The sequence below is a fragment of the Brienomyrus brachyistius genome, unplaced genomic scaffold (assembly GCF_023856365.1).
Source record: "Brienomyrus brachyistius isolate T26 unplaced genomic scaffold, BBRACH_0.4 scaffold35, whole genome shotgun sequence".
Lineage (NCBI taxonomy): Eukaryota > Metazoa > Chordata > Actinopteri > Osteoglossiformes > Mormyridae > Brienomyrus > Brienomyrus brachyistius.
The window spans coordinates 1,024,692-1,037,250 of record NW_026042310.1 but is presented as its reverse complement, the minus strand read 5'-3'; the positions used below and the strand labels follow the sequence as shown (position 1 = coordinate 1,037,250).

General features: G+C 43.9%; 1 protein-coding gene across 1 annotated transcript in view; it reads left to right on the top strand.

Annotated features, from left to right (window-relative positions):
- LOC125721669 (uncharacterized) overlaps nt 1–10,894 on the top strand; it is a 101,484-nt gene extending 90,590 nt beyond the window's left edge. Inside the window, exon 13 of the mRNA XM_048997605.1 lies at nt 10,551–10,894. Within this exon, the coding sequence (XP_048853562.1) occupies nt 10,551–10,894 (344 nt within the window). The remainder of the gene's footprint in view (nt 1–10,550) is intronic.
- The last annotated feature ends 1,665 nt before the right edge of the window (nt 10,895–12,559 follow it).

The window sequence follows — 12,559 nt, the reverse complement described above, 5'->3', positions numbered from 1 at the left end:
AAGTATTTTGACCTTTCCTGCTCATTCTGCGTCTCCTTCCTCTTGAGTTACAGCTGGGAAGCCTGGTTTGAATCTGCCAGCCCAACAGCAATTCAGCTGGAGACTCTGGGGGGGGGGGGGGGCGCTCTATACAAAGGTAAAGTCAGGTTGCATCACTGAGGGCTTCACCTGGCCAACCAGCACCAGCTCCCTGACCCATCGAGCCCAGCAGCATCTGAACTCCCTATGGTGAAAAATAATAACACATATTAACCTCAATCATGGGGGACCCAGTTTTTTTTTTTTATAGAAAGTGGTAACCTTTGTAGTAAGGTTAAATTTTTTCAGGGGGGGCAATTTCTAGTTGCACCCCTGCCTGGTGTCCCTCCCTTCCATCATGGTCCTGGGCCAAAGGGTCGGGTATGATATAAATGTCCCTGTTTGGCTGCAGCATAATGTATTATCCCCCCCTTTGCCCCCCCCCCCCCACTACGCCCATCACACTCATAGACTCACACTAACCACCCTTGACTTTGAGGCTATCTGAAGAAAGACGGGAAGATGAATTAGTAATCTATTTTGTTTTTGTCACATGTACCGTTAAATTCTAATGCCGCAGGTGTGGGGTGGGGCATCGGCGGACAGGATGAACAGGAATACATTAGGCGGGACAATACCGTGCAATACAGCAATGAGTAAACAGTTGCTCTCTATGCAACGCTAGATGTCAATGGGATGTTGTTTTTTTGGGTGGGCCTAAATCTGGTCAGCCGTCATGGCCTTTATTTAGGCCCAATAGACTCATTGAACGTCTGTTTGGAAGATGATACTAAACGACTTTAGATTTCACCATAAATGCAATGGGGTTTGATTAAATCAGACTGATTAATTCATATTAACTGCAGGGAGCATCTCACCAGTTTGAAGGCAGTGACTGTGGAATGTTCATGTTCATGGTAACAAACAAATTACGTGTTCGTACATCATTACACCTTACGTACATCCTTCATTAACACTAGATCATAAACGTTGTTCGTTGCAGTAGACACTCTATGTTGCTCTCTCAAAGCCATTTGACTTTGCTGAGGGAAGTTCATTGTTTATATCTGCCCGTCCGTGTCTGTGTTTATTTGTATTTATGTTTATTTGTCATTACCCACCATGTGTGCACTTTACCGTAGATTGTGAGACCTCCCCACGGTTTGTGTATTAGTGTTTGTGAGTGGCTTCCTTAAAGCCTCCCTTATGAAGCAGCATCGCCTTAAACCGGTTTGTGTTTATACTCTGCGATGGCGATATTTTGTTTAGTGGATTATGGAAAAATGCCTGGAATGTACAATATACAAATTCTGCTACTGTTCAACAGTAACATAACAGGGTTTCCCACAGACGTGCTAGTGGAAATTAGCACATAATACATCATGCTGTACATTGTCTGAACAGTAAATCCAAAATATTTTATCAAGCAGAGGTGGACATTTCAGGTCCAGAGAGTAAAAATCCAGACCATGATTTAGTTTCAACTACCCAGCTGAGTACTCTGTGACTGTCACTCTTCCTACTCAACTGGTCGGTTGAAACAAAATCCTGGTTTGGATTTTTACTCTCTGGACCTGAAATCGCCACCTCTGCTTGATAAAATGTCCTGAACTCTGCCAGTAGTTCTGTGTCTTGATGCAAGTCTGCTGATGACACTTTGAGACACACCAAGTTCACGAGCAACATCTGACTGCCTGCCACCGACCTGAAGGCGCCATGGCCAGGTGGCGCTGGTCGTCCGTTAAGTGACGTCGTGTGTTCATGGCTGTTTGACTGATGAACTTGGAATGACTTGCTGATAATACCAGCGTTTTATCCCCACAGACTGTTGAAATTGATGCCACATTGAAATAGGTTGTCTTGTGGTATTCGCCCCAATAAGGCACACCAGTACACAATGAGACCATTACATGGTGTTAGGTTGAAGAAACAGTTGTTAATCATGGGGTTATGATCAGCAATGAGTGTAAATATATATGTATACGTTATTTCTTATCTTCTAGCCACATACTCTTAGCTATTGTACTCTAAGTAAGTGGTTAAAAGCTGCCTACTTAGATAAGAATCTCACTTCCCTCTCTTGCGCCCCCCATTGACTATAAATAAAGAAGCCAAGGGGAACCACCCTTTGTAACACATTCTGCTGTAGTTTGCATTGCAGAGAGTGTGGGTACCCTTGCAAGTAAAACTGTAACCTGTGTGTGTCTCATACATGTGGAGTTGGGGTGGAAACGCCGGGCGCTTTCCCCAACATAGAATTTGGTCCTTCGAGCCGGATCCGAGGATCCCCGAAGACGTCTCCAGTACGGCTAGAGAAGCGACACCGAAAACTGCCGGCAGTCACTCGAAGACGGGTGCAAGAAAGACCTGTGATGTGAATTCGTCATCAGGCCGGTGGTTAGAACTGCGCTCGACGTCTGGTGATGTCTGAAGGACCTCGGTGACGGATCAGAGAGCACACTATACAGGTGAGAGATATGGCACCTAAGTGAGTAGGTGGCCAAGTGAGACATACGGCACCTAAATGAGTAGGTGGCCAAGACATGCATGTGGTTGAGGTTAGCCGAAATTAACCGGGAGAGAAAGTAGGCGTTGTTGGAAATATATACAGTGTTGTATGTGGATGTGTTTTTATAGGTTTTAGATTAACCTACACGATCCACCCTAAAAGCAACAACATACTGGTGACTGAAGGATAAAGGACGGGTTTCATCCCTGAAAACTAACACCGCTGCTCTAATAGGGAGCAGTAGAAGGCCGTGTTAGTGTCCTCCTGAGGTCTCATGCCAGGGACTTGCTTTTAGGATTTTTTATTTTTTGTAGTGTATCCATTAAAAGGTAACAATGGGGAAGAATCAAAGTAAACAAATGGAACTAGAGGGAGATGAGAAGTTTATGGAAGGATATAAGCCAGGATCAGGACAAATAAGTAGTCAGAGATGGAGGAAAAAACATGGGTTTGAAGGAAAACTCCACACTCCAGATATATTAAAATTACAGGGAAACTTAAAACTGGAGATGTTACAGACTACCAATAAGAAAGAAGGTAAAGACAGAAAAAAAGAATATGTTTTTTCTGATGCATGGTTAGAACAGAGTAAATAATAATAAAAGACAGCAAAAAAAGGGAAATAAGGAGAAAAAATTACGGGCAACTTTAATCACACTAGATGAGGAGACGGCAATAAAATCTTCTGCCGCTCCAGTTCCTTTACTGCCCCCACAAATTCCACTGATTGCGCCTGCACCAGTTCCAGCTGTAAATAGACGACAAATAGGAGGAGGGGAATCATCTCGAATGATGACCCGAGGGTCTAACCCTTCTCTGTATCCGTTAAAGGATCTGGAGACAAGTAAAGTACGCTGGCATCCAAAAAATGACACAGAACAGGAAGACTGGGAGAATGATTTGGTGTGTCCACTCGTAGAAGTGGCAAATCCAAATCGAGGCCCAAATAATGCAGGACCCGAAACTATGTTAGTATATAGACCCTGGACCGCTGAGGATAGAACAGCGGCTTTAAAAGGAATACCCCCGGTTGAAGAAGGGGTACCCGAGTTTTGGACTGCCATCCTAGAATTACAAAGTAGTTTTCATTTGAACGGCAGGGAAATGTATAGATGTCTCAGACAGTTGTTTACCCATAAATGGGGACGTGTAGCGGGAGACTTCACAGGACATGGTAATAATGATGAAGTCTTAGCACATGACTCGCAGGAACTCATACAAGCATTACGAGACTTGCGAAACAGGGTAGAGACAGCCTTCGTAAGACGCGCAGACTATGGACGAATAGCGCAATGTAAACAAAAAGATGGAGAGGAACCTGAGGATTTTATGGATAGAATGAGAGTTGTATTTAGAGGAAACTCAGGGATCCCATTTGATGAAGAGGCAGTAGGAGTGTACCAACAACAGCTAAAACGAGCTTTTGTCGCAGGCCTAAAGCCCGAATTGCGAAAATATCTTGACAAACATTGGGTACATCAGAATACTGGTTCAGTCCAACAAGCACTAGAATATGCCCAACACGCGCAGAGAGCGCAGAAACAGGAAAAGACAGACACAATATTCAGCGCCTCAGAAGTAGTAGCGCTAGTGCAAATGAATCCTCCGGGGAGGGGAGGATTCAGAGGAAGGTCAAGAGGCCGAGGAAGGGGGAGAGGTGTTTTTAGAAACAATTACAGGAATTCGTCTCAGCAAGATAACATTTGCTGGACATGCAGGAAACCTGGACACTTAGCTAGGAATTGTAGAGTAGGGAAACAAACATATAACCCAAACTCCATTGAAAACAATGATCAATGACCCCCCTCGGAGGCCCCTGTTACCGACACCATCCGAGGCAAAACAGAGGTGATTTTAAGAAAGGAAACGGAGGTCACTTTACAAGACTTCTTAGATAAGGAAATAGATTTACAAGCAGTGTGTCAGTTATTAGCAGAAAGGCAGTGGGAAACCTTGCCAAGTCGGAAGTTAGTCATAAACGGCAAAGTATATGAATGTCTGTGTGACACTGGAGCATGTAGGACTGTCCTAACCTCCAGTCCTCCCCGAGTCACATATTCTTCATCAGTCATAAATATAAAAACGGCAGGAGGTCAGACAGACAGACATCAGTTAACAAACCCAGTTGCAGTAAAAGATAAGGAAACTGGACTTGAATGTCAAGCACAGGTGTTAATAAGCCCTTCTTGTCCTGTTAACTTGTTAGGCCGAGACCTTATGGTACAAATGGGCATTAGCGTGGTTGCCACAGCCACTGGCATGAAAGCAATCGTAAATGAGGAAGCTTATGTTGTGCAAGGAACCACAACACCACAATATTACTGGTCTCTGGACCTAGGGGGAACTGCACAGACACGAGAATTATTGCGGAAAACTAGAGAAAAGCAGTCCCCTAGACAGGCCCAGTTCATGCCTGACGATGCCTTACACGTCACTATGTGGTACAAAGACACCCTTGGACCAGATTATGTCTATGACAAAACGTTTCATGCCCTCCAAGACACTTGTATTACTTTACAACATATGTATGTTAACCCCACCACTGGGTTTTCAGCAGCCTCAGTCATTTTATCTAACAAGCAACAGGCTGTATTTAGAGAGAGAACACCACACGTATCTCTTTCAAAACCACCCCAGATGCAGTGGAGAGATGTAGAGATGTTCTTACGAGATTCTATGCACAGTTACAATGACTACCAACCCGTATCTGGCTCCTGTTGGAGCTATGATGAGAAACACAATGTGTGGCGGTTTCCTTTGGGATGGAGAGTTCAAACCACTCCCACCACACACTTAAAGGACCCAACCTGACAAATTTTTTCAACCCTGGAGGAGGGATCATGTCCAGATCTAGATCGCCTCCCAGAAGGGTTATGGTCCTCCTCCCCCACTGATGTAGGGCTGGTAAAGGGATTCCCACCTTACAAAGTAACTGTGAAATCAGAACACCGTCCGGTAGTTAGGCAATACCCGTTAAAACCTGAAGCAGAGAAAGGTATAGCCCCTGTAGTGCAAGACATGTTAGCATCAGGAATATTGCGAGAGGCTCCTGAAGCCACTTGCAACACTCCTATCTTTCCAGTCCAGAAGGGACATACAGGGAAATGGCGCATGGTGCAGGATTTAAGACCGGTTAATAACATAGTGCAACACGCAGCACCAGACGTGCCCAACCCACACTTATTGCTCAACTCATTGACTCCTGATAAAAGCTACTTCTCAGTAGTGGATCTTAGCAATGCATTTTTCTCAGTACCATTGCACCCTGATTCTCAACATTTATTTGGATTTACCTATAAAGGGAAAAAATATACATATACTAGACTCCCTCAGGGATTTTCTGAAAGCCCACATGTATATACCATGGCCCTTAGATACTCTATGAGTACCTGTGAAATTCCATCACATAGTCAGGTATTACTATACGTGGATGATATCTTAATAGCAGCAGATTCAGAACAACATTGCAAAGAAACTACCCTAACTGTGCTTCAGCACTTATACAATACTGGACATAAAGCTTCTAAACAGAAGTTGCAGTATTGCAAAAAGACTGTTGTCTATTTAGGGCATAACCTTTCACAAAAAGGTCGCTCGCTGCTAGAGATAAGGAAACAAGCTATACAGGAAGCACCTAAACCACAGACTAAACAACAGATGATGTCCTTTTTAGGGCTCTGCAATTATTGTAGAGAATGGTTACCAGATTATGCTTTTCTAGTTCAACCTTTGCAAAATTTAATATACGGGAAGGAGATGACTCTAAAGGACAAAATACAATGGACTGAGGACGGAGAAAATGCTTTTACAAATTTAAAAAGAATGTTGCAAACCAATGTGACCCTTGCTCTACCAGATTATCAACAACCATTCACCCTATGTGTAGATGCTAATCAAGGTTATATGAAAGCAGTATTAACACAGCCATTCGGAGCAAAAGAGAGACCGTTAGCATTCTATTCAAAACGATTAGATGCAGTAGCAGCTGGCTTTCCACAGTGTTTACAGGCATGTGCAGCTGCTGCAGAAGCAGTAAAGGTATCAGCAGAATTGGTACTTTGTCACCCCCTCATACTTAAAGTTCCTCATTCTGTGTCTTTAATCTTGTTGCAGACACCGCTTCCATTCTTAACACATACAAGACATCTTACCTTAGTGTCACTTTTGCTCTCACAACCTAACATTGAACTTCAGCGGTGTGGCCTATTGAACCCTAGCACGCTTCTCCCTACCGCAGAGGATGGGGAGCCACATTCTTGCAAAGCAACAATAGAAGAACAAACAAAACCAAGAGCAGATATTCTGCAAACTTTTATACCAGGATCAGAAGTTGTTTATGTAGATGGCTCAGCATCAAAAAATGATATGGGAAAAAATAAAGTTGGGTATGCTGTAGTTACATCTACTGAAGTGTTAGAAGCCAATGCACTCCCTTCTACTTGTTCAGCACAAGCGGCTGAACTCTATGCTGTGATCAGGGCATGTGAACTGTTCAAGAACAAGTCACTTACTATCTACACTGATAGTCAATATGTGTTTGCAGCTGTCCATCACCATGCAAGAGTCTGGAAAAATAGAGGTTTTAGAACATCACAGGGCACATCTCTTACTCATACAAATTTGCTACTTAGATTATTAGACGTTGTGCATTTACCGACTCACTTTGCACTGTGCAAATGCAAAGCACACCAGACTGATGACTCTGCAGAAACCGCAGGAAATAGTTTTGCAGATAAAACCGCCAAAGAAGCGGCACTGAAACAACCTACCTTATCAGTGGCAGACATTCTTTTTATAGATAGCGATGTGCTATGTGATGCACAGATTCATGCTCCTAAAATAGAAGTACAAAGTTGGATCAAAAGAGGAGCAATACAACGAGAGAAAGTTTACTATATGAATGACAAGCCCATCCTACCAAAAAATTTATACAAAACAGCTGCTTTGGTGAGCCATGGAAATACTCATGTCTCAACAGGAGGGATGGTACATATCATACAACAATATTTCTATGCTATAAATTTTTCTGATTATGCAAAACAATTTTGTAGGACATGCTTAATTTGTTGTAAACACAATGCACAAGGAAACATCAGACCAAAACGTGGCCAGTTCCCCACAGCTGAGTATCCGTTTCAAGTTGTACATATGGATTTTATTGAATTATCTTGGTCACAAGGGAAGAAATACTGTCTAGTTATTATAGACACCTTTTCTAAGTGGGTAGAAATATACCCTGTAAAGCATTGTGATGCAATGACCGTTGCAAAATGTTTGGTAAGCCATTATTTCCCTACCTATGGCATACCTCATATTATAAGATCAGACAATGGGACTCATTTTGTAAATCAGACTATGTCCCTTTGCTCACAAGCATTAGGTTTTACACTTAAGAATCATTGTGCGTATCACCCCCAGAGCGCAGGCTTAGTGGAAAGGACCAACGGCACTATTAAAACAAGGCTAAAAAAGACAATGGAAGAGACAAAAAGGCCGTGGCCAGAATGTTTGTCTCTAGTAAAATTATGGATGAGAATAACTCCCACTCCTGCAGGATTAACACCTTTTGAAATAGTGTATGGTAGACCATTTCCCCTAGCAACTGAAATGAATGACATAGAAAAAGCAGACCGAGAAAATACGCTGGCTGATTGGATGCGTAAACTACTAACATCACAACAAAAACATAGCCCCAGTAGTCTGCCAGTAAATTCTGTTTCTACTCAACAGGATAACTTGCAGCCGGGAGATTGGGTCCTGGTCAAGGTCCTGTTGCGGAAAGACTGGAGCACACCCCGGTGGGACGGTCCTTATCAAGTCCTCCTCACAACACCAACAGCAGTAAAGATCGCAGAACGACCTTCCTGGATACACAAAAGTCACTGTAAACTCATCAAGCCCTTATCAGAGGCCTCAGCAACAGAGTAGCAGTGGAAGTCCGCTACAAAGGCACAGTAACCAATAGGGTGCTGTTGTCTCAACCCGGTGAAGAAAACAACTGAGCTGCACTCTATTTAGGATGGCACTGATAGGGTGGGGATGTGGTAAGGTGACTCTAGGGATCATTCTTGTTGTAGGACTTGTATGGTTGTCCTTGCTCTCACCAGCTCCATTACAGCACCTACGGCGATGGACCCATGATGACTTCCATCTACGCCCGTTGCCCGCTGACCACTCACATCCATTTATGCAGAACTACTGGTACCGATATGTACATGATACTGTAATAGCGAAAAATGTGACAAATTGCTATGTTTGTTCAGTAATGCCCGCTCATAGTGAAGGACCTACGGTGTATGGTAAAGCTATGAACATATCCCAAGCCAAATGCGCTGCTTCTTTCGCAGGAATAGGATACCAGAGCCGTCTTTCCCTTATATTTTCGCTAGCAGGGGAAGATGTGAACATAACAATACCTGGGACTAATAGAATGTCAGTGGTCCGAATTAAGTATCAGGAGGCTACAGGAAACTACCCAGATGACGTTGGGTTTCAAAATGGTACCTGTATACAGGATTTCTGGGTAGACTTCGCTGTTGCTAAAACTAACGTCTCACTTCCTTTTTCTGTCTTGATGGACCGAGATCCACTGACATATCAGCATGCCATTTGTTTTAAGCAAGATAATGTACAATGTTTCTCTCCCTTACCCAAACTATAGAGACAGAGCCTGTTTCCAGCGATGGCGATGAAGAAGACATATAATTCATAATGACGGCCGAGCCGAAAGCACCCGTGCAGTGCTCGGACCTGAAGAAACGGAATTAAATGTTTTCCAGGATAATGACAATGTGGTCTAATTGAAGGTTGTACCTAAAGTGCTTTTGCAACTTGTACAATGTTGATGCTTCTGATCATACTGTCATGATAAACAGGAGGGACTGTTAGGTTGAAGAAACAGTTGTTAATCATTTCTGTATGATCAGCAATGAGTGTAAATATATATGTATACGTTATTTCTTATCTTCTAGCCACATACTCTTAGCTATTGTACTCTAAGTAAGTGGTTAACAGCTGCCTACTTAGATAAGAATCTCACTTCCCTCTCTTGCGCCCCCCATTGACTATAAATAAAGAAGCCAAGGGGAACCACCCTTTGTAACACATTCTGCTGTAGTTTGCATTGCAGAGAGTGTGGGTACCCTTGCAAGTAAAACTGTAACCTGTGTGTGTCTCATAAATGTGGAGTTGGGGTGGAAACGCCGGGCGCTTTCCCCAACACATGGAAAATACAAGATGAGGTGTGTCTATCACCCCAATACAATTGCCTCCCTATCCCAAAAATGTCTGAAGTGTAACAAACACCGTATGCATGACATCCACTGAGTCTCTCACAATATCCCAAACTTGTGAGTAGTGTATATATATAAATGCAAATGCAAGCATATTTTTTTTAAGGAATATTCAAGACAGGGTCTACCACGTAGCAGAAAAACATCTCTCTCTACCACCGATTTCTCGCCGCGGATAAGTTTTTAGAACCGGCTGGCTTGGAGAACTTCATTTTTCAGACTTACAACATCTGCTACAGTGCCAGCCATCACAGCCAGAGGGCGCAACAGGGTGGGATCTATAAATGCTCTAGATTTGGGTGAAAGACTAGATATAGCTCTCATCAGGTCAATATTCTTATGTGAAAATCTAGTTTCCATTTCTGAAATGGCCCTATCAAGGATGTTGAGCAGGGATCTTTTCAGAGACTGATGGGGGGAAATGGTAGGGTCACCAGGGTCTGTATGGCCCAAAGTTGAAAGCACAACACTTTGACCCAGGTGTTTGCTCATTGTTCTCCTTCTCTTTGTTGGATGTGACTCATGATCAGTAGGAGATGACACTCCCCAACAGTCATCCTCAACAGGAGATGACACTCCCCAACAGTCATCCTCAGCAGGAGATGACACTCCCCAACAGTCATCCTCAGCAGGAGATGACACTCCCCAACAGTCATCCTCAACAGGAGATGACACTCCCCAACAGTCATCCTCAGCAGGAGATGACACTCCCCAACAGTCATCCTCAACAGGAGATGACACTCCCCAACAGTCATCCTCAGCAGGAGATGACACTCCCCAACAGTCATCCTCAGCAGGAGATGACACCCCCCAACAGTCATCCTCAGCAGGAGATGACACTCCCCAACAGTCATCCTCAGCAGGAGATGACACTCCCCAACAGTCATCCTCAACAGGAGATAACACTCCCCAACAGTCATCCTCAGCAGGAGATGACACTCCCCAACAGTCATCCTCAGCAGGAGATGACACCCCCCAACAGTCATCCTCAACAGGAGATGATACTCCCCAACAGTCATCCTCAGCAGGAGATGACTCACGGATGTCATCCTCACGGAGTCCAGTGCTGCACTAACAACTTCAGCAGCACTGCACAGATCAACTGACTGAGACTGTAGAATAGCATTTGCTGGTTCCAAGACACGAAGCACCTGCACTAGGAACGTTTCAATCTTGAAGAAGTGATGCCTCTTAATTTGGCAGAGCAGGCCTGATGCCTCGGTCCACAGGTCAACTGCAGCATCATCATCCCCTGTCATCTCAGAAAGGATACTAAGGATTTGCTCTTGATTGTCCACAGTGCACCTTGTCACCTCATAGTGGCTTGTCCATCTGATCTCAAGCAGCCATTTTAGACAAGGTGTATCATGTTTATCAAGCACGTAGTGGTGGTGAAAAAAGTTGTAGAGTGAAGTAGATAGGCTAAAAAATCTATTTGCACACGGCTCACTCTGCATGGCATGCACAACCACTAAGTGCAGTTGGTGGTTGTAGCAGTGGATGTATGGGACATATCTGTCAAGCCTCTTTTGGAGCAGAGCTTGTACACCACCTCTAATCCCACTCATCACAGAAGCTCCATCATAACACTGCCTAAGTATACTGTCAGCACTGTAGCCAGCATCAGAAAGGTGTAACAGTATCTCAGAGGTGCTGTACTCTGCATCAAGTAGTTGCAAATCAAGCAACCCAATAAGATGCTCCTCTGGCATGGAATTTCTGACAAACCATATTATCACAGACAAATTTTCCACAGTGCACCTATCCCTGGTCCCATCACTTTTGAGGCAAAATCCTGCAGAATCAGCACTTTCATATTTTTTCCTGACCTCTCCAAGCACCATGTCAGCCAGTGTTTGGATAATTTCATTTTGGATATCCTTAGATAGCGTATTTTGCATTTTTGGGATACCCTCAGCAATGCTTGCTAGCTTCTCATCCTTCTCTAAGGTATATTCCATCAGTTTTAGATAAATACCTGAAGCAATGTCATCATCATTAGCCACTGCATCATGTCTCAAAGTTTCTGCAGTCCCACGGAGCCCTAACTCATTTACACAGAGAAACCTTACAGCACTACCAATGCTCTTCACATAGTAATGGTTTTTTTCAAGTTGTGTTTTATCAACCAACATTGAATCCACAGTCCCCCCTGTGGCCTCCCTGCAATTATGCTCAGTCCAGATGGTTGAAGCATGTATTATGGGTCCCAAGAGTGGTACCACAATAATAAAGTTAAGGACCTGTAAACAGGTGAGTAAAACAACGAGATGTTACAGGCTGCAGCTTTTCTGTTCTTCGTCATGCGCACATGCACATGATTGTGGCTGGACACATGCCTCTGTAGCCCCTTGTCTAGATCCTCACGAGATCCTCGCAAACTCCATAACATCTTTTCGTCTCTACTCAACCCTCCGCCTCCTCCTGCTCCCTCCTTCCTGACTGCTGAAGATTTTGCCAACTTCTTTGCCGAGAAGATTGACAGAATCTGTCAGACATTCTCTCCCTCATCCACTACACTACACACTAAGGATTTCCCTCCCCCCTCACTGGCCCGGTCTTACGGCAGATGAGTGAAAAAGTCATCTCATCTTCCAACCCTACCACCTGCCCACTTGATCCAATCCCTTCTGCATTGTTTCAGACAATCTCTCCAGACCTTCTCCCCTTCATCACGACTATCATTAATGGCTCCATAACCTCCGGTCATGTACCAACAGCATTAAAAATAGCCAGGGTC